This window comes from Camelina sativa, chromosome 6 (genome assembly GCF_030686135.1).
Source record: "Camelina sativa cultivar CO46 ecotype springtype chromosome 6, ASM3068613v1".
Taxonomy (NCBI): domain Eukaryota; kingdom Viridiplantae; phylum Streptophyta; class Magnoliopsida; order Brassicales; family Brassicaceae; genus Camelina; species Camelina sativa.
This window is the reverse complement of record NC_141885.1, coordinates 28,242,836-28,261,773: the sequence shown is the minus strand read 5'-3', so window position 1 is coordinate 28,261,773 and position 18,938 is coordinate 28,242,836. Positions and strand designations below refer to the sequence as shown.

Here is an 18,938-nt window from a genome sequence, read left to right as displayed (position 1 = left end):
ACCGTTTAAATCTAATTATTTTTTTTGAACATATTCCAAAATCCACTAATCTTCAAGAACATTCTTAAAATATTCTTAAGAATAAAGATATAATATACTTGGATTATAGTACAAAAATTTAATAATAGTTATAGCAAACAGAAAAAAAGTTGAATGAATAATGCGGTTTACGCTTCCCCATATTTTCCAACGTTCGGTTTGATTTAACTTTTGAAGTAGTAAAATATGAACGTTGTGAAAGTGTCAAACGGTAACATTGTTTACCGTTGGAATATAATATTTTTATTACAGAACTTCAGATAATGTCTCTCTCTCTAGTCTCTATAAATACTCCTTCTCCTTTCTTGGGTCAGAAATCTGAATTCTCCTTTTATACTTGGTTTCATATTCTTACAAATGTCGAGTACTACAATCTGTTTTTTTTATCTCTAGTTCTCTTCTTCCACGCTGTTGGAGTCATTTTTGATCTCAGATAGATTGAGTGTTTGGGACTGTTGAAAGTCCTCACTCAATCTATCTTAGATCAAAAATGTCTTGGGACTGCTCACTAACTATATTTCTAGCCGAGAGAAACAAGCATAAAGCTTCATCTTCTTACAAGGTAAAATACTCTCGTCTTAATTCCTCTAGTTTGTTTAATCGTTCTTCATCTTTAAATCATCTTGTATGTGTGGAGTTGATCGTAAAATTTAAAGGCTCTGTTTTACTCCATTTTATATGTATATTGCTGGCTTAACTTTAACGATGTGGACAGTAAACTGAATTTTTAGCCATATGATCTGTCTCATAAACTGAAAAATCTAGTTAGATATATTTATATATATGTTCTGTCTAGGAAAATATAGAATGAGGTTATTATTTTTTATGGAAAACAAAGAAAGGAGATGTTGCCTTTTAAAATGCTTTAGATATTTGTGTTAAATATGCATGTTGAATTTTCTAGCCATCTGATCTGTCTCGTAAACTGAAAATTCTAGTTAGATATATTTCTATATGTTCTGTCTAGGAAGATATATAATGAGGTTATTATTTTTTATGAAAAACAAAGAAAGGAGATGTTGCCTTTTAAAATGCTTTAGATATTTGTGTTAAACATGCATGTTGGAAAAACCCGATTGTAATGAAGATTAATTTTGGGTTTAATTAATTTTGCAGAGTTGAAGAAGGAGAACAAAAATGCCTTGGGACTGTGTGGCGTTTTTCCATCAAGCTTTGCCAGACTTTGTTGGAAATTGACTAGACTGTGCATGCAATGTATTTTGTATTTTTTTCTTTCCTGATAAAGATACTATGCAGTGTGTGTGCAATGTATAGATGAATGCTAGGCATAGATGTATAGGGTGTGAATGGTAGAGATGAATGTTAGGCATATGCGAATTGTATAGATGAATGTGAGGGTGTGAATGGTATAGATGAATGTTAGGATGAGAATGGTATAGATGAATGCTAGGGTGTGAATGGTAGAGATGAATGTTAGGCATATGCGAATTGTATAGATGAATGTTAGGGTGTGAATGGTATAGATGAATGTTAGGATGAGAATGGTATAGATGAATGCTAGGATGTGAATGGTATAGATGAATGTTAGGCATATGCGAATTGTATAGATGAATGTGTGAATGGTTTAGATGAATGTTAGGATGTGAATGGTATAGATGAATGTTAGGATGTGAATGGTATAGATGAATGTTAGGCATATGCGAATTGTATAGATGAATGTTAAGGTGTGAATGGTATAGATGAATGTTAGGCATCGATGTTTGAATAGGCCCCTATATCCGCGTGAATGTGAGCGTAGAACGTGAGGCAAACGAGTGGAACGAGGCACAAAAATGACCAACGAGTCTAGCCAAAGAAACAATCGCTAGATAAAACACAAAAGCAAACAAAAAAAATCGCAAAGTCTAAAAGCGTTGGAAACACGACAATCGCTAGTCGAAACTAATTCCCAAATAAAACATGAAAGTGAAAGAAAATAACGTAGAACGTAAATAAGTCAAAGTCCGAACATGGCTAGTCGAAACAATGTCAAGATGAAACTGTCGAACACAGGTTAATGTTTCGTCGAAACACCCAAGAACAATTGCAAAAATCACAGAGCTAAAAATGCCCATTAAGCAAACCTCCTGAGAAGGAAACAAAACGTAAAGCGTCTCGAAGTCTTGAAAAGCAAATATTACAAAATGGCAAACCGATCAAAGAGATTTGTTGGACTTCAAATGTTCCCAAATCCCAAAACTTTCTCAAGTTGTTCAAAATCAAACAGTCCAATTCAAAAAGCTACATGGAAAACTCGCTAGTCTTGAAGCAGGCACATCTTCAAAAACATCCAAACCAGCACCACCAATCTCACCTTCTCTCAATCATCTCACCAATATTTCCTCATCGATTTAGCCACGTTCCTTGTTTCGCCTTGCTTCCCCAGAGCAGAAAGAACGTCCATGTAGGTAAGGAACAGATGGTTTTCCGTGTCTTGAGCTGTATCAAATGTGGCGCGTCATCGAGCCAATGAGCCTATCGAGCCAATGCTTCCGTTGGAAATGCGCCGGAAAACGTCTACGAGTAAAACTGACGGCAATATCTGACATCTTCGGAGAAGCTCGAACACACTCAGATATGTCAACGCCTAATCAAACATGTTTACGTCAAACACTTTTTTTTTTCCTAAAATCTTCTTTTTCATTGCTTGTTAATTTGTTTTGTTTTGTTTTTTATTAATTCTAAAACTGCTTAAAAGTTGATTTCATTTATTTGATTACACACAAAAAAAAGCATAGATAAACATCGGCAGAAAAAAATGAAAAAAAAACATAGATGGACAAACTCAAAAAAAAAAAAAAAAAAAAGAACTTTTTTAATCAATTTTTCCATAAAGCAACAAAAATTTGTTTATACAAAACTGATTAGCGCCTAACACGATAGTATAAATGGTGTAGTCATTGATGCAACAATGTTTGGAATAATATTGCAAGTAGTAGTTATTTTTTGTCTTTCTTAGAAAAGTAATATTGATAACCGGTATTCCTCAAGTAGTAATAGTTCTTACTAGAAAAGTATTTGATATATGTATTAATAATAATGTATACGTGGGTAGGTGATAATATATATAGTAGATAGAAAAATCAAATATGTCAGGAATGACGTCAGGATAGTTATAGAGGTTAGACTTTTTTTAGATATAGATTCATTGATTCTGAAAATGCGCGCAGGAGAAGTAATGCGATACCATTCTTCTTCTTCTTTGCCTTCCTGGAAAATACAAAGAAAGGTCCTCTTTTTTGTTGTTCTCTAGTTTTGACTTTCTTTATTTCCTCTCGATCGACTATTCATGTTTTCTTGCTCGTAAAGCAAATCAGTCTTCACGTGGTTCCAACCTAGGATGAGTGTATTACTCGTACTGCAATTATGTTAGAATAGTACTAGTGGCATTTACATTTATTTATGTGAGTTAGATCTTAACTCAAAATAATACATTGCATTAAACGCATGTATATGCTATAAGCCTATAACATCCGTTGGCAAAACGCAACTATATGATAACAATAGTTAAAAAAAATGAGATTTTGCACTTGTCAATTTGTTCACAACTAACGCGAACGAGAAGGTCAACTAAAGCGATTGGTACTGATGAATATAGTATTAGTTTTATATACGCATAATCATAATTCGAGTTTTTAATAATAGAAAAAAATGAACTAGGACAAATGGAAGCTGCTAAAAAACATAGCTAAGTTTTACTACAGATCAGTTTTTAATACTAATATAAGTAAAGGTGAAATGAAGGAGATTATAAAAATCATGCGGCCCTTCTGTATCAAAACTTTATGCTAAAATCAAACATAAAGAGTTGTAGAGTTGTAGAGTTGAAGAAAACAGCTAAGACTACTCGTCGTCGTTATACGATCAATTCGTCTTTTTGATTTTGCATTATTTTCAGACAAGAATGGACAGAGAAAATAATTTAAAATTATGACAAGAATAAGATATCTTACGTATCGCATTTTGTTTTTTAGGCTTCTCACATAATCTATCATATTAGATACATAAGACCATATCTATTGATTTCAACAAATTTTTATAACATTTTCTCTTTCTCTTGAACAAGTCACGGCTTGTTCGTCAAGAAATAAACAGAGCATATATAAACTGTACATGAATCTTTACAAAACTTCACTTACAAATTATATATATTAAAAAAATAGATATATATGTAAGCAGAGAGAGAGAGAGATCTCTGCACACTTTCCAACCGCTTCTTATACGACAGATCATCACACCACACCAAGAAGTCGCTAAATCCTTTTTCTCACTTTTGCAGCTTCTTCTTGATCCTTTTCCAGGTACATATAATATATTCTCTGCTTTATCTTTCCACTGAAAAACACTCTGTTCTTAAATGGTTCTAGAATTTGTCTGCACCGAAACTTATGTGCTGCCTTTATGTAATTGACGGATCTTGCGTCAGGTTTCATCATTTTTTTTTTTTCTTGAAAACATAAAATAAAAGGATTTAGATATAATAATAATAATAATAATAATACGAAAATAGATCTTTAGGGTGTTTTCATGGTTGGTGAAGACCGATCTTGAATCAAAAGGAAACTTTTCACTCTCTTAAGTCTTTGTTTTGTCAGATCATGAGACTCTCATGTATGTTGTCTATTTATTATCTTGAAGATCATCTCAACTCATAGATTTAGACACTTGTTTATTATATCTCTCCTCTGTTGTTTTAAATGCTTTAGGAACACAAGGCACCTGGTGAAAATATAATGGCTTCAGAGAGCGGCGTAAAAGGTGATTCAAATATAGTAGAAGAGGTTTCTGAAACCAAACGAGAAAGCAAAGAAGAAGGAGAAGCTATGAAAACAGAGAAGCAGAACAAGGAAGACCATGATGAGAAAACCAAGACGGTGCCGTTTTACAAGCTCTTTGCTTTTGCAGATTCCTTTGATTTCCTCTTGATGCTCCTCGGGACGCTTGGATCTATCGGAAATGGTCTCGGCTTCCCTATCATGACCTTACTGTTCGGAGACCTTGTAGATGCTTTTGGACAGAATCAGACTAATACAACCGACAAAGTCTCCAAAGTAAATCATCAAACTCCTGTTTGTTTCTGTCTTTGGTTAAGATTGATTTTCAAGATTTGACATGCTAAACTATATAGTTTCTTGATTCACTCACAGATTGCACTGAAGTTTGTATATCTTGGAATCGGTACTTTTGTTGCTGCTTTTCTCCGTAAGTAGTTGTTTATTAAAGATCTTACCAAGATTTTAAAACTTTTGTAAAAAATATTTCAAGAAAACTAAACGTTTTTGAATATGTCTTCGAATATTCAGAATTGTCTGGTTGGATGATTTCGGGAGAGAGACAAGCCGCTAGAATAAGGAGTTTGTATCTTAAAACTATCTTAAGACAAGATATCACGTTTTTCGACATCGATACAAATACAGGAGAAGTCGTTGGAAGGATGTCTGGTGACACTGTGCTAATCCAAGATGCCATGGGAGAGAAGGTAAATAGCTACTTAAAAAAATGTCAAACAGAACATTATAAAGTTTCAAAACGTCTTCTCTCTACGTATTATGAAGTTTCAACAAACTTGTTTGTTTGTTGTCAGGTGGGGAAAGCTATACAACTTGTATCAACATTTGTGGGAGGCTTTGTAATAGCTTTCATTAGAGGATGGCTTCTAACTTTGGTCATGTTATCTTCAATTCCTCTTCTTGTAATGTCTGGTGCACTTCTCGCTATCGTCATTGCTAAAACAGCTTCTCGTGGACAAACTGCTTACGCTAAAGCTGCGGTTGTAGTTGAGCAAACAATTGGTTCTATACGAACGGTAATAAAGCTTACTTACTTAAGCCAAAAGGAACAAAACCACAGAGACTTAGGTTCTTTTTTTTCTTTTTTCTACAGGTTGCTTCCTTTACTGGAGAGAAACAAGCTATAAGCAATTACAATAAACATCTTGTCTCTGCTTATAAAGCAGGAGTCATTGAAGGTGGTTCAACTGGATTGGGACTCGGAACACTCTTTCTTGTTATCTTTTGTAGTTACGCTTTAGCAGTATGGTATGGAGGGAAGTTAATATTGGAAAAAGGGTACACAGGAGGACAAGTTCTCAATGTCATCATCTCTGTTTTAACTGGATCCATGTAAGGACCTCTACTCTTTCAACAATGCATCTTTTGTGTGTTATAACTCCTCTGAGACCTAATTTTAAGGTTTGTTTTTGTTCCTTCCTTAGGTCGTTAGGTCAAGCATCGCCTTGCTTAAGCGCGTTTGCAGCTGGACAAGCCGCTGCTTACAAGATGTTTGAGACAATAGAGAGAAAGCCTGACATAGATTCTTATAGTACAGATGGTAAAGTGTTGGATGACATTAAGGGAGATATTGAGCTTAAAGATGTTTACTTTACGTATCCGGCTAGACCTGACGAGCAAATATTCCGTGGCTTTTCGCTGTTTGTCTCAAGTGGTTCAACGGTGGCTTTAGTTGGACAGAGTGGTAGCGGGAAATCTACTGTTGTGAGTCTTATTGAGAGGTTTTATGATCCGCAAGCCGGTGAAGTTCTCATAGATGGGATTAACTTAAAAGAGTTCCAGCTAAGATGGATCAGAAGCAAGATTGGACTTGTGAGTCAAGAGCCAGTTTTGTTCACTGCAAGCATCAAGGACAACATTGCTTACGGCAAAGAAGATGCGACAATCGAAGAGATTAGAGCGGCTGCAGAGCTAGCAAACGCATCTAAATTTGTGGATAAGCTTCCACAGGGTTTGGATACAATGGTGGGAGAACACGGGACTCAGCTTTCAGGTGGACAAAAACAGAGAATCGCTGTGGCTAGAGCGATTTTAAAAGATCCAAGAATCTTGCTTTTGGATGAAGCTACAAGTGCACTTGATGCAGAATCTGAAAGAGTGGTTCAAGAAGCACTTGACAGAATCATGGTTAACCGGACTACAGTTGTGGTTGCTCATCGGTTAAGCACGGTGAGAAACGCGGATATGATCGCTGTGATTCACCAAGGAAAGATTGTAGAGAAAGGTAACTGAAATTAACATTCTTTATACACTCAAAAATATATGCACTCTATGTGATTTTATTTGATGAACTTGGCCAATTTGCTGAACAGGTTCACACACGGAACTACTACAGGACAGCGAAGGAGCTTATTCTCAGCTGATTCGTCTACAAGAAGAGAAGAAATCAGATGAGAATGCATCGGATGAGAGAAAGATGTCATCAATTGAATCATTCAAACAATCTAGTTTGAGAAAATCGTCGCTAGGGCGTTCTCTAAGCAAAGGAGGATCATCCAGAGGAAACAGCAGCCGCCATTCTTTCAATATGTTTGGCTTTCCAGCAGGAATTGACGCTCAAGACCAAGATCAAGAAGAGGCTACTACAGAACCTAAAACCAAACAAAAGAAAGTCTCAATCTTCAGAATAGCTGCTCTAAACAAACCGGAGATTCCGGTACTTATACTCGGATCAATATCCGCAGCAGCAAACGGTGTTATTCTTCCTCTTTTTGGGATACTACTCTCAAGTGTAATCGACGCTTTTTTCCAACCGCCTAAAAAGCTGAAAGAAGATACAAGCTTTTGGGCAGTCATATTCATGGTTCTTGGTTTCGCATCCATCATAGCATACCCAGCACAAACCTTCTTCTTCGGTATAGCTGGATGTAAACTGGTGCAGAGGATCAGAAGTATGTGTTTTGAGAAAGTGGTTCACATGGAAGTTGGATGGTTCGACGAGCCAGAGAATTCAAGTGGAACCATAGGAGCAAGGCTATCTGCAGATGCAGCCACAATACGTGGTCTAGTTGGGGATGCTTTGGCTCAGACGGTACAGAATCTTTCATCTATATTGGCTGGTTTGATCATTGCCTTCTTGGCTTGTTGGCAATTGTCCTTCGTCGTCCTCGCTATGCTCCCGCTTATTGCACTCAATGGATTTCTATACATGAAGTTCATGACAGGTTTCAGCGCAGATGCAAAGGTATAAAAACTAGTTACTAGTTCGTTTCCATACATCACAACTAGATTATTCTCTCTATGCTACAATCCATTCGATTAAATTACCTGTAAACTCATTGGCAGAAAATGTATGGGGAAGCAAGCCAAGTGGCGAATGACGCGGTTGGGAGCATTAGAACCGTTGCTTCATTCTGTGCAGAAGACAAAGTGATGAAGATGTACACAAAGAAATGTGAAGGTCCAATGAAGACAGGGATTCGTCAAGGCATAGTCAGTGGTATTGGTTTCGGCTTCTCTTTCTTCGTCCTCTTCGCTTCTTACGCTACCAGTTTCTACGTTGGAGCTCGCCTTGTCGATACGGCAAAACAACATTCGACGCTGTCTTCAGGGTATATAAGAACAAAAAACATACAACAGAATGATGATCTATGCCTCAGCTTATATAAAGGGTTTCTTGATTCTTGTGATGACAATGCAGGTGTTCTTTGCTTTGACAATGGCGGCAATGGCAATATCTCAATCGAGTTCGTTATCTCCTGATTCAAGCAAAGCAGATGTAGCTGCTGCTTCGATATTCGCAATCATGGACAGAGAATCAAAGATTGACCCGAGCGTTGAGTCTGGAAGAGTGTTGGACAATGTTAAAGGAGACATTGAGCTTCGTCATGTTAGTTTCAAATACCCAGCAAGACCAGATGTGCAAATCTTCCAAGATCTTTGTCTAAGCATTCGAGCCGGAAAGGTTAGGAGGAATTCAAAAACTTATCATTCTTTAAAGAAAAAGGCAGAACCTTTGATTTTGAGACCCATCTCTGTTCTCTTTTTGTCACATTACAGACAGTTGCTTTGGTCGGAGAAAGCGGGAGCGGGAAATCAACGGTGATAGCATTGTTGCAGAGGTTTTACGATCCAGATTCAGGTGAGATCACTCTTGACGGTGTAGAGATCAAGAGCTTGCGATTGAAATGGTTGAGACAACAGACGGGACTTGTGAGCCAAGAACCAATCTTGTTCAACGAAACAATCAGAGCCAACATTGCTTACGGCAAAGGAGGAGACGCGAGTGAATCCGAAATCGTTTCTTCAGCTGAATTATCAAACGCCCATGGTTTCATCAGTGGTCTACAACAGGTAAAAAAAAAACTCAAGCTTTAGGGTTTATGGTTCTCGGGTCGGGTCAAAATAACCCGAGATTAATTTTACTGAATTTTTAGGGTTACGATACGATGGTGGGAGAAAGAGGAATTCAATTATCAGGTGGACAGAAGCAACGAGTAGCCATAGCTAGAGCCATCGTCAAGGATCCAAAGGTATTGCTACTTGACGAAGCGACGAGTGCTCTTGACGCCGAGTCTGAACGAGTGGTCCAAGACGCTCTTGACCGGGTTATGGTAAACCGGACAACAATTGTAGTAGCTCACCGGTTATCGACGATTAAAAACGCTGACGTAATCGCCGTCGTTAAGAACGGCGTTATCGTTGAGAAAGGAAAACACGAGACTTTGATCAATATCCAAGACGGCGTTTATGCTTCGTTAGTTCAGCTTCATCTCACTGCAGCTTCTTAACTTTAATTATCTTTTTGCCCCTTTAACTCTTTTTTTTTTGTTGATTACGCCCCGTTATATTTATTGTTATTGTGTTTTTCTATCTCGAGTAAACTTTTTTGCTCTTTTGTTTTTTGGTAGTGTATAATGTATATACAATTTGAAATTTGGTGTTCAAAACAAAAATATCCAAAACTCATCTATTTTAACATTTTGGAAGTGCATTTTGTGCCACTTTTTTTTTCAAACGATTTCCACAAATGCCATTGTCTAAAACACTATTAATCAAAGTCATTAAGGTTAGCTGGGTAATTATAATTAACGGGTCGGTTCAATTTCTTTTTTTACAACCCGAAATCAGTGATGCGGATCCTAATAACTACGTTAGTCGTTTGCAGAAACAATATTGAAGATATCCCTCAAATATGGTAATATTCGATTTTAACAAAAATCATGTCATTAACTGCAAAGACTGCGGATATTAATCTAACTTAAGGCCCTTCAAAACAACTAAACAAAATTAGGTAATAATTTCCTAGATTACCATAACGAATATGACTAATTGATGATACCACAATCAATAAAATCGATTATGTACAACCACAACCTTTAACTTGAGAATATTGAAAGCATATTCTCATTTACAAGATCTTATAAACTTGCTCATCAAAATTGGGGAGATCCTTTCTAATCCACCACCGAGCAAAACCCTACCATTTTTCATAAACACTATAAATAATACTTCATTCTCATTACCTCTATAATTTCCCCCCTTTTGTTCACATGGGTTAGGGTAGTTTTTTTCTACCCACGTCTGAAACAGTTGTTGTTTTTGAGATTCAATTCAAACTGATAGCTGTGGATTATGTTAGTTTGATCTTATAATTTTTGCAACTGTGGTTGGTTAGACATGTGTAATGAAATCTGCACTTATGTGTGTCATTGTAGCTAACTATGGTGATTGATTTCTTACTTTAAAGAATTTACAATTCAATTTTGGTTTTTAGGCCCCAAAGAGTAGTCTAACTCTAAGGCGACTGCAAGAAGATCACTGTTGTAAGTGATTCTGTTTTGCTCTCTCTTAACATATAATATCATTCCTCTTATCTCTTGATTTGTTCTTAGCTTCTGAAAATGCCTTCGGTTTCAGAACAAAGTAACAAATCCTCTCTTTGAGAACAAAGAAGCGTCAGAAGCAGATTGGGATCATAGGATCTCTCCAGATACATCAAATGGCTTAAGTCGAATATATTATATCTAAATCTATATAATGACTAAAAAACTAAGTTGCTTAGTATACCATTTTATCATTTAATGGAAAAAGGGTTAATAATATGATTTGAGTTTTTACAAACTATTTTTTAGTCTTTATTCGATAACATATACAACAAATATTTGCAAATAAAATGATATATATATATATATATATCAAACATTTTACAATCATATATAAAAGTATACTAAAAAATTGTCGTGTACCAAAATAATATTCTTATCTTTTATTATAATGATATCTAAAATGCATAATATATTCAAATCATTTTATCACAATTTGGATAGAAATAATATTCCAACAATAAATTACAAATATAACGTATTAAAAAAAAATTAAATAACACGGGACAAAGTTATATGAAGGGATGAATTTGAAACGATATTAAATATATATATATATATATATCTCATTGTAAATCAATAAGTTAAATTCTTAATTTAATATATTTTGTTAACACCATGATACTAGAATATTAGATATATCAAATCGTATTATTTTAATAAAGAGAGTGTAAAGAAAAAAAATTAGCAGTATCTGTAATGTAACATATATGTTTATATAATGACGTAACATAAATGTTTCAATTCAAAGAAACTCAGTTTACTCATGATATAAAATTATAAAATTTATATATATAAATAAAATATAAAACATTGCCCTGTGGTGTACCACAGAGTAAATCCTAGTTTTTATTATGACAAGAACATCATATCTTGATCTAGCTTGGGACTCGGCCTCTGCAGACAATAGGGTAAGACTTGCGTTTCAATTGCTTCGCAAGTCGCAACCTTGGCTTGATAGTTGATAAAATGACATACTCCACATGATCAGTATCTTCTTTCTCTGACTCTTTCTCAAAATAGGAAACGTAAGATGAGAGAATTTGTTGTTTCCCCTGAACATGTTATCAATTATGAAAAAATAAACCATTCAACTAATTTAAAAATGCAATGATCTAATTGGTCTAAATCCACTGGAAGATGATTGTTCCTCGGATATTTTTCTTTTTGCGTAACACCGAGGAGGATCAGGAGTATAATAGTCAGAGTGAGTTCAAAATTTATATGTACTATCACAAAAGAAAAACGAAAATAATATAAATAAATATTCCACCACTGATTTACAACAGACAAAAACTTTTTTCTTGGCATTACTTCGATTTAAACACAAGTACGTACGCAGACTTTTTTACTATATTAGTAGTGGTAAGCTCTTGAAATCTTCAGTCTTCTCACAGTAGACAAGAACATCCTAACAAAGACAGAACCCATAAAAATATATATTTTAAGGATGCTATCACAACAATATAATTATGGAAATAATCTAAAAGACTTTAAATTAAATTAACAAAGGGACTAAAGAGTGCTTACTCCCAAGGAACGTCCCCAACCATCATCCAGTCACCTTCCTTATCGGCGTACGTTAGCACGTGACTCTTGTCGCTGCACATTTCTTCTTCTTCAGCCCCTATATATTAGTACCATTTTTATAAAAATTGCCATCAGTTTCCCTCATAGTTTCTATCCACCTATAATACGTACCTTACACACTACACAACACAATATATAAACTCTAACCTACTCCTATGAGATAATAACTTTGACAAACAAACAAAGAAGCCCTATGAAATAGTGATGGGCGATATTAACCTTCAAACAAAGGAAGAGTAATGGGGGGGGGGGGAACGTATTTTGTTTGTGTTTTTATTTTTTCTGACGGGGGAAATTTATCTAATTGATTTATAAAAAAAAAAACGTTTACGAATTTGCTACTAATTAACACATATATAAACCTATCTGAGAGGCCAACGAACATGTTTTAAATTGTTATCAGCGGATCCCTCGAAGCTATATAGACATAAGACTTTTATGTATTGAATACATACAGAAACTTACAGAGAATGGAGGCGTTGAACATGAAATCTAGGGTTCTGATCAAGGCGTGGTAGCCATTAAGAGACATTAGATCGATCTTTCTTCCAATGGGAACTCCCTCCATGTTCACCTTTACGTAGAAGCTCCCCACACTGTTGCACTCGTTCTCTTCTTCCTCCTCCACCGCCGCTGCATATACCGCCTCCTCTGCCGCCGGAGCTGCAACGGAATACCCATAGCCACCGTTGAAATATTGCGTCCCTGAAGATGTACCAAAGCTGAGTCCAAGCCTCAGATCCGTGCTTAGGTTCCGAGTACTTGACGAGCCACCGAATGGGTTGCTCTTGCTGGTACTCTCTATCGACGAAGACGACGAACTTCTCCCTCTTCCCATATCTCTATCTAGCTCTCTCTCTTTCTCTCTCTTTTTTTTTTTTTTTGTTAGGTTGAGACAAATGAGTAAGGAATGAGCCGCCATGCTTGGTTTGTACGTGTGTGTTTATATAGATAGGAATATTATAATTTTATTTTAGCAAGTTTAGTTTGATATGGTCTTCGTATTTGGTTCAAAATTCATACACAAATACAAAAAAGCGACGGTGGAATGATGAGACAGCGTCCGGTCCGCTAAAGATGTTGTTAGTGTAGCAGACAGATATACGTGTAACATAGTGATTCGATCAAAGTGTTGGTTATGATTTTGTGGGTTCGGGTTTTCTCTCTAATTAATGTTTTGTTTGACTTTTTATTACAATTGTGAGAGAGTAATGCAAACAATTGAGGAACACATTATTTGAAACTGACATTTTTGAGCTTAAACTGAATCTATAAATTAATTACAAACTGCGAACGGTATTCAATTTTTTAAATTTTATATGTCAATTACTCTTACTCTCTAGTAAGTATGTACGATACTAAATTGAAATAAGGAATAACAAACTCATAATTTTTTAGTTAATTAGCCAAAGGTATAACTAGTTACTCATAAATGAGACAAGGTGATTTTTTCGGCTCATTTTTAGATTTGTTTTTGCAATAGCATGAACAAAGACAAGTTAGAGGGGCATAAATAAATAGGGTAAGAACATCACATGGAATAAGAACATATGTATGTATATTTAAGTATATTTGATAAATTACATCGTCCTAAATCATGTTCAATGCATAAGAGATTATCGTGACGCGGATAGAGGCGTTTGTGGAACTACTTTTACAAACCCCATTTTCAAAATTATTTAAGCGTTTTTTATATAACCTCGATACACTTAACACTTTAATCAACGAAATTAGTTTTTAAAAAATGCTAAGGTAAAATGTAAATGCTTGCTTAATCATCGGGTAAACACTTCTCTCTTAAGTTAATTAGTTCTTAGTTCTGTTTCAAACAAAAATTATGACGAAAATTACTATGTGGACATATAAAGCATGACAAACTTTTGAGCCTACGCTGATTCGAGCCCACGTCATTATTTAACATGAAACGATGCGATTTAGTTTCACCAGATGATGATAATAATAATCAAAACCCAATAAGTAAGTCTTAGATCAATTTCAGTTTATGTAAAAAGAAGTTAAAATTCATTCTTTTCCATTTTTTCTTTATAAATTACGTTAATTAATACAACGATTAAACAGACAAAAATACTTTCTAAACAAGTTCTACAAAACCAGTCCCGCCATAATCGGTCTAAACGGACAGTTCCAAACCGGCCAAAACTTGCCTATATAATGATGTAAATCATCCGTAATATATTAGCGAGAAGAGAAGTTGTTAGACGTAATAATAACTAAATAAATGGAGAAAAATAACTAGACTCAAAAAGAAAATTAGAAAAAGACGAAGGAGAGAGAGAGAGAGAGAGAGAGAGAGAGAGAGAGAGAGAGAGAGAGGCATGAGTAAAGTAATGAATGGTTCACCTTAAAGAGAGGACCTAATGAGAGTTCCTTTGTCTATGGAACTTAAGGAGACGTCACAATTCTCACATTTGCAAGCACGAGAAAAAGGAAACACACACACTCACGACACAACGACCAACGACTACATTTCTTGTCATTCACCACGTGGCACTTTTTATTCCCACGTGGACTCCCTCAACACACAACATGTACATTGTACAATGGATGCGTCCCTTATGGTAAAACTAGTTCCACTGAAAATTCAATGTAATGAATCAAAAACTTTATTGGATGCGTGCCTTATGGTGTAAAACTAATTTCATTGCAAATTAGAGACTTAGACGCGCACTCCAGTTGTAACCGGCTTGGTCCCCCTCGCTTTCATTCGGGGTTTGGATATTTCAAATTGGAAAAACTGGACTTAGTTGGAACCGATTGCGTTATAGAGAGAAATATTGAAGAAACAAAAGAAAAATCAAGAAGAAAAAGGATAAAGGAGAGATGTTCCCTAACAACACTACAAATTACAATTTCCTCACTTTCTTATTTTCTTACTGCCTCCGCCTCCTCTCTGTCCCCTCGTTTTTTTTTCACTTTTTTCCTTCACATCTTCCCTTTCTTTGCAAATTTAGAAACCTCATATCTTTCTATAAAAAAAAAAAAAAAAAATTTGTATTTCTACAAAAATATATACTATAAAGTAGTATAAATTTGGCAGTTTTTTATATATACTAGTAGTACTATATAGAATAGCATTTTATCGGAAACATACACACATTGTTCAAGTACTTTATTTATGCGCTAATTTTGAGAACTCCACTTTACTGCGTCGTGGTTGCTTGTCAGTCAAAACTTGGGCTTCCTTTTTAAGATGCGTGATTGCATTTGCATGTCTCGTGGCTTTTTTTTGTTGTTGTTGTTGTTGTTGTTATTGTAGCCCCTCTTGTTGGACTAATCATAGCCTTTTGTTTTGTTTTTCCCCTTTGCTTTAAAATTACTGAAATAATTAATCGTATTGTTTCATTTGTTGATTGGAGGATATATGTTTACATGTATTCACTATAATTGAAGTTTTAGAACACTTCTCTATCACGACGCAATTCCCTAGCAAATAATTTCAAATATATATACGTGCAAGTAAGATATAGCTAACTCATAGTAGCTAATTAAGTTAGTTTGCAGACGACAAACTTAATTTGCTACCTTATTAGCTAGATTTCTAATTCAACAGTATTCGGTAATGAACGGATTGACTATTGAATTTTAAATTCTTAGACTAGCTGCGTCAGATTTGAAGTCGTATACGATACACGGGGCTGCATAACTCATTTGTCGATAATTAAGTGAAGGAGCTAAAGTTTCAAAATATACTTAAATTGAAAGAGATTTAAGAGTCAATCAAGTAAGAGGATGTTTATGCTGAAGCTTAATATGCATGCGTGAGTGCAATTAAGTATTAAATCGAGATGTTACGTGCGTGTCTTTTTATAGATACTATATAATATTCGTCTAAATCCTTATAAGTAGTACTATATGTTTAGACTACGCACGCAATCTATATATAGATTTACCAAATCTTGAAATGATTTTTAGTTTCTTACAAAGCAAGATTAATCTACACTGGGCAGTGTGACATTTTGTCCCGGTAGATTCTCTTATACGATGACGTAATCTCGTTTTCCACATTCTGACACTTATTAATCGAGCGTATTTTGTTTTCTTTCCCATTTTTAATTAATCATGTTCATTTTATTCTTATATAAGAATAAGCTCGTTTGACAAAAACAAAATAAAAAAAAGAAAGAATACATTTATTCAAATTTGATAGTAATTTGAATGTTTGTATATTTATTTTGTATCTATTGGATTAGTAGAGTTTTGCTGATGAACTAACATACATAATTTCTCAACACGCGTAAAGTAATTTTAAAATGCTTTGTATAAATGGTTTTAAAATGCTTTGTAAGATTTTTATACATTGACTGCGTTAACACTCTTTACAAATAAATATCAAAAAATCAAAATTATTAATCTTGCTTCAAGATTCATTGGGTAAGAACCTCCATGAACTTTTTAAAAAGAAGTTTGATCTACTGTTATACTATGCATTTTGTAAACGTTGTACATGGCTCAATAAATTTATGAAACAATTAATTAATATGATAGTTTGCTCTGATTTTGCTCTTTCAAATTGGTTAAGCTTGAAACAATGGTTTACTAACTATAGCACAACTAAATGACCATTTTATACCAACCCAATATTCTACCTAATAAGATAACTAAACAAGTACTTTATTTATGTGTGAGTTTATGTTATACAAGTGGCTCGAACACTACATCATTATTGCCTAGTCAAATATATTATTGCGTAGTCAAATTTATTGTTAAATTTGGCGATTTTCTTTTTGGAAAGGATCCGGAATAACAATATGTTATGGTGAATACCTTTTGATTAGCATAATAAAAACAGTATATATTTATTTAGAAAGTTAAATATAGTTTTTAAAATATGTCTATTTAAAAAGTTAAAGTGTGACTTTTTCTGGGAGAGATACGGTTCCCTTGCCAGTATTGAAAACGATGTTTATATTCTTGGATGTATGGTATCATACATGGGCATCATTAATCGGAAAACTTTTTTTTATGTTCTTAGATTAAATATATAGTGAAAATAATGTTAGATCAGTTGTTAAGATCATAGGTAAAAAAAATGGAAGAACTAATTATGATGTTCTTACAATAAAGATATAGTAAAATAATATTCATAAACATTTTACAAATTATAAAAACTTATAAAATAACATTTAAATTGCTTACTTATATAAAAACAATTGTATACTTATAAATTAATATAATATTCATAAACATTTTACAAATTATAAAAACTTATAAATTAACATTTAAATTGCATACTTATATAAAAGCAATTATATACTTATAAATTAATATAATAATCTTAAACATATTACAATTATAAAAACTTATAAATTAACATTTAAATTGCTTACTTATATAAAAGCAATTGTATACTTATAAATTAATATAATATTCTTAAACATATTACAATTATAAAAACTTATAAATTAACATTTAAATTGCATACTTATATAAAAGCAATTATATACTTATAAATTAATATAATATTCTTAAACATATTACAATTATAAAAACTTATAAATTAACATTTAAATTGCATACTTATATAAAAGCAATTATATACTTATAAATTAATATAATATTCTTAAACATATTACAATTATAAAAACTTATAAATTAACATTTAAATTGCATACTTATATAAATGAAATATTTTCTTTTTTTCCAAAAAATCTCGTCCAATCACATGAAGCCACATCAAATAAGAACTGGGCTTAAATCAGTTCTACGTAAAGAACTAAAAAAAGTGTACTACGCCACTATTCATTATTTTTATAATTTTTTTGGGCTTAGAATACCCTTGGTGTTCTCCCATTAATGATGACCTTATAGAAAAATGTTCTCGCAACTACAACACACATGCAACAGAGAGACTTGAGAGACTTCCAAACGCTTATTGTGTAGATGAAATTGTTTAGATGATTATAATACATATGAGAATAATTCTCACATAACATACATGATAATTATTTTAGGAGTTTTTAAAAAACTAATTAACCATAGGATATTTAATATAGACCATTTGTATTGCTACCAACGATCATACCTTTTTAATATATATATTTTCAACAATTTTAATATAATTTTATTATTTACATAAAGATTAAATCATACAAAGAAAATTTACTCATTAATAATCGGCCACTAGGCCTGAAATGTATCTAAAGCGTTTTTTTATAGAGCACCGTTACTCACATTTTCTCGTTTTAAAAATTTATATAAGATTTATAAAAAAAGTCAAACAAAAGTATATGAATTTTAAAAACATTTTTTAGTTTACTATTTGATTTTTTTTCTTACATTCAAATCCATTTAAAGTATAAAGCAGATTTTGAAATCCAGAAATAAATTACTAAACAATAACATATAAATTTAACTAGTATTTATAAATTATAGAACAAGAATACATGATTTACATTAAAAGAAAACTAAAATATAAAATTAAATCACACATAAACTATGTTTAAATTTTAAAATCCATTAAATCCGTGATTGAATAAACTCTTCGTAGTAGTATTACCGAATTATTTGACGGCTCTTCTTAAAGGGGTTATTAAACTCACTGTGCTTGACCGTCAACTTTAACAGAATCGGTCACGTGCAACGACCGTCTTCGTTTGTAAACGATTGAAAATTTTTGAGAGGCGAATTAGAGCGCCAAAATTTTGAGAATAATAGGCAGATCACGACACGCGTA

At 33.6% G+C, this 18,938-nt stretch overlaps 2 protein-coding genes and 1 long non-coding RNA gene across 6 annotated transcripts; 2 read left to right on the top strand and 1 right to left on the bottom strand.

Annotated features, from left to right (window-relative positions):
• The first annotated feature begins 359 nt into the window (after positions 1–359).
• Positions 360–1,284, top strand: LOC147943066 (uncharacterized). The gene is made up of 2 exons (XR_015560118.1): positions 360–601; positions 1,156–1,284. It is a non-coding gene; the product is annotated as an uncharacterized LOC147943066 (long non-coding RNA).
• A 2,767-nt stretch (positions 1,285–4,051) lies between these two features.
• On the top strand, positions 4,052–9,749 carry LOC104793681 (ABC transporter B family member 4). 4 transcript variants are annotated; one of them, XR_015560115.1, is made up of 12 exons: positions 4,052–4,340; positions 4,746–5,090; positions 5,187–5,241; positions 5,343–5,518; positions 5,624–5,845; positions 5,923–6,161; positions 6,254–7,053; positions 7,142–8,013; positions 8,115–8,380; positions 8,470–8,733; positions 8,829–9,122; positions 9,206–9,749. XR_015560115.1 is itself a non-coding variant. In XM_087455335.1 (12 exons), the coding sequence occupies exons 2-12, from the start codon at positions 4,773–4,775 to the stop codon at positions 9,557–9,559; spliced, it is 3,861 nt and encodes a 1,286-aa protein (XP_087311461.1). In that variant the 5' UTR covers positions 4,078–4,340; positions 4,746–4,772; the 3' UTR covers positions 9,560–9,749. The 4 variants fall into 4 exon arrangements, 1 of the variants encoding a protein (XP_087311461.1); XM_087455335.1 differs by having other exon boundaries at positions 4,078–4,340; positions 8,115–8,351; positions 8,440–8,733; XR_015560117.1 differs by lacking the exon at positions 4,052–4,340 and adding an exon at positions 4,354–4,465.
• A 2,147-nt stretch (positions 9,750–11,896) lies between these two features.
• LOC104793680 (auxin-responsive protein IAA20-like) lies at positions 11,897–13,166 on the bottom strand. The gene is made up of 3 exons (XM_010520084.3): positions 12,710–13,166; positions 12,185–12,281; positions 11,897–12,065 (listed from the first exon to the last, which is right to left on the bottom strand). Exons 1-3 carry the CDS (start codon positions 13,164–13,166, stop codon positions 12,011–12,013), a joined length of 609 nt encoding a protein of 202 aa, XP_010518386.2. The 3' UTR covers positions 11,897–12,010.
• Between the last annotated feature and the right edge of the window lie 5,772 nt (positions 13,167–18,938).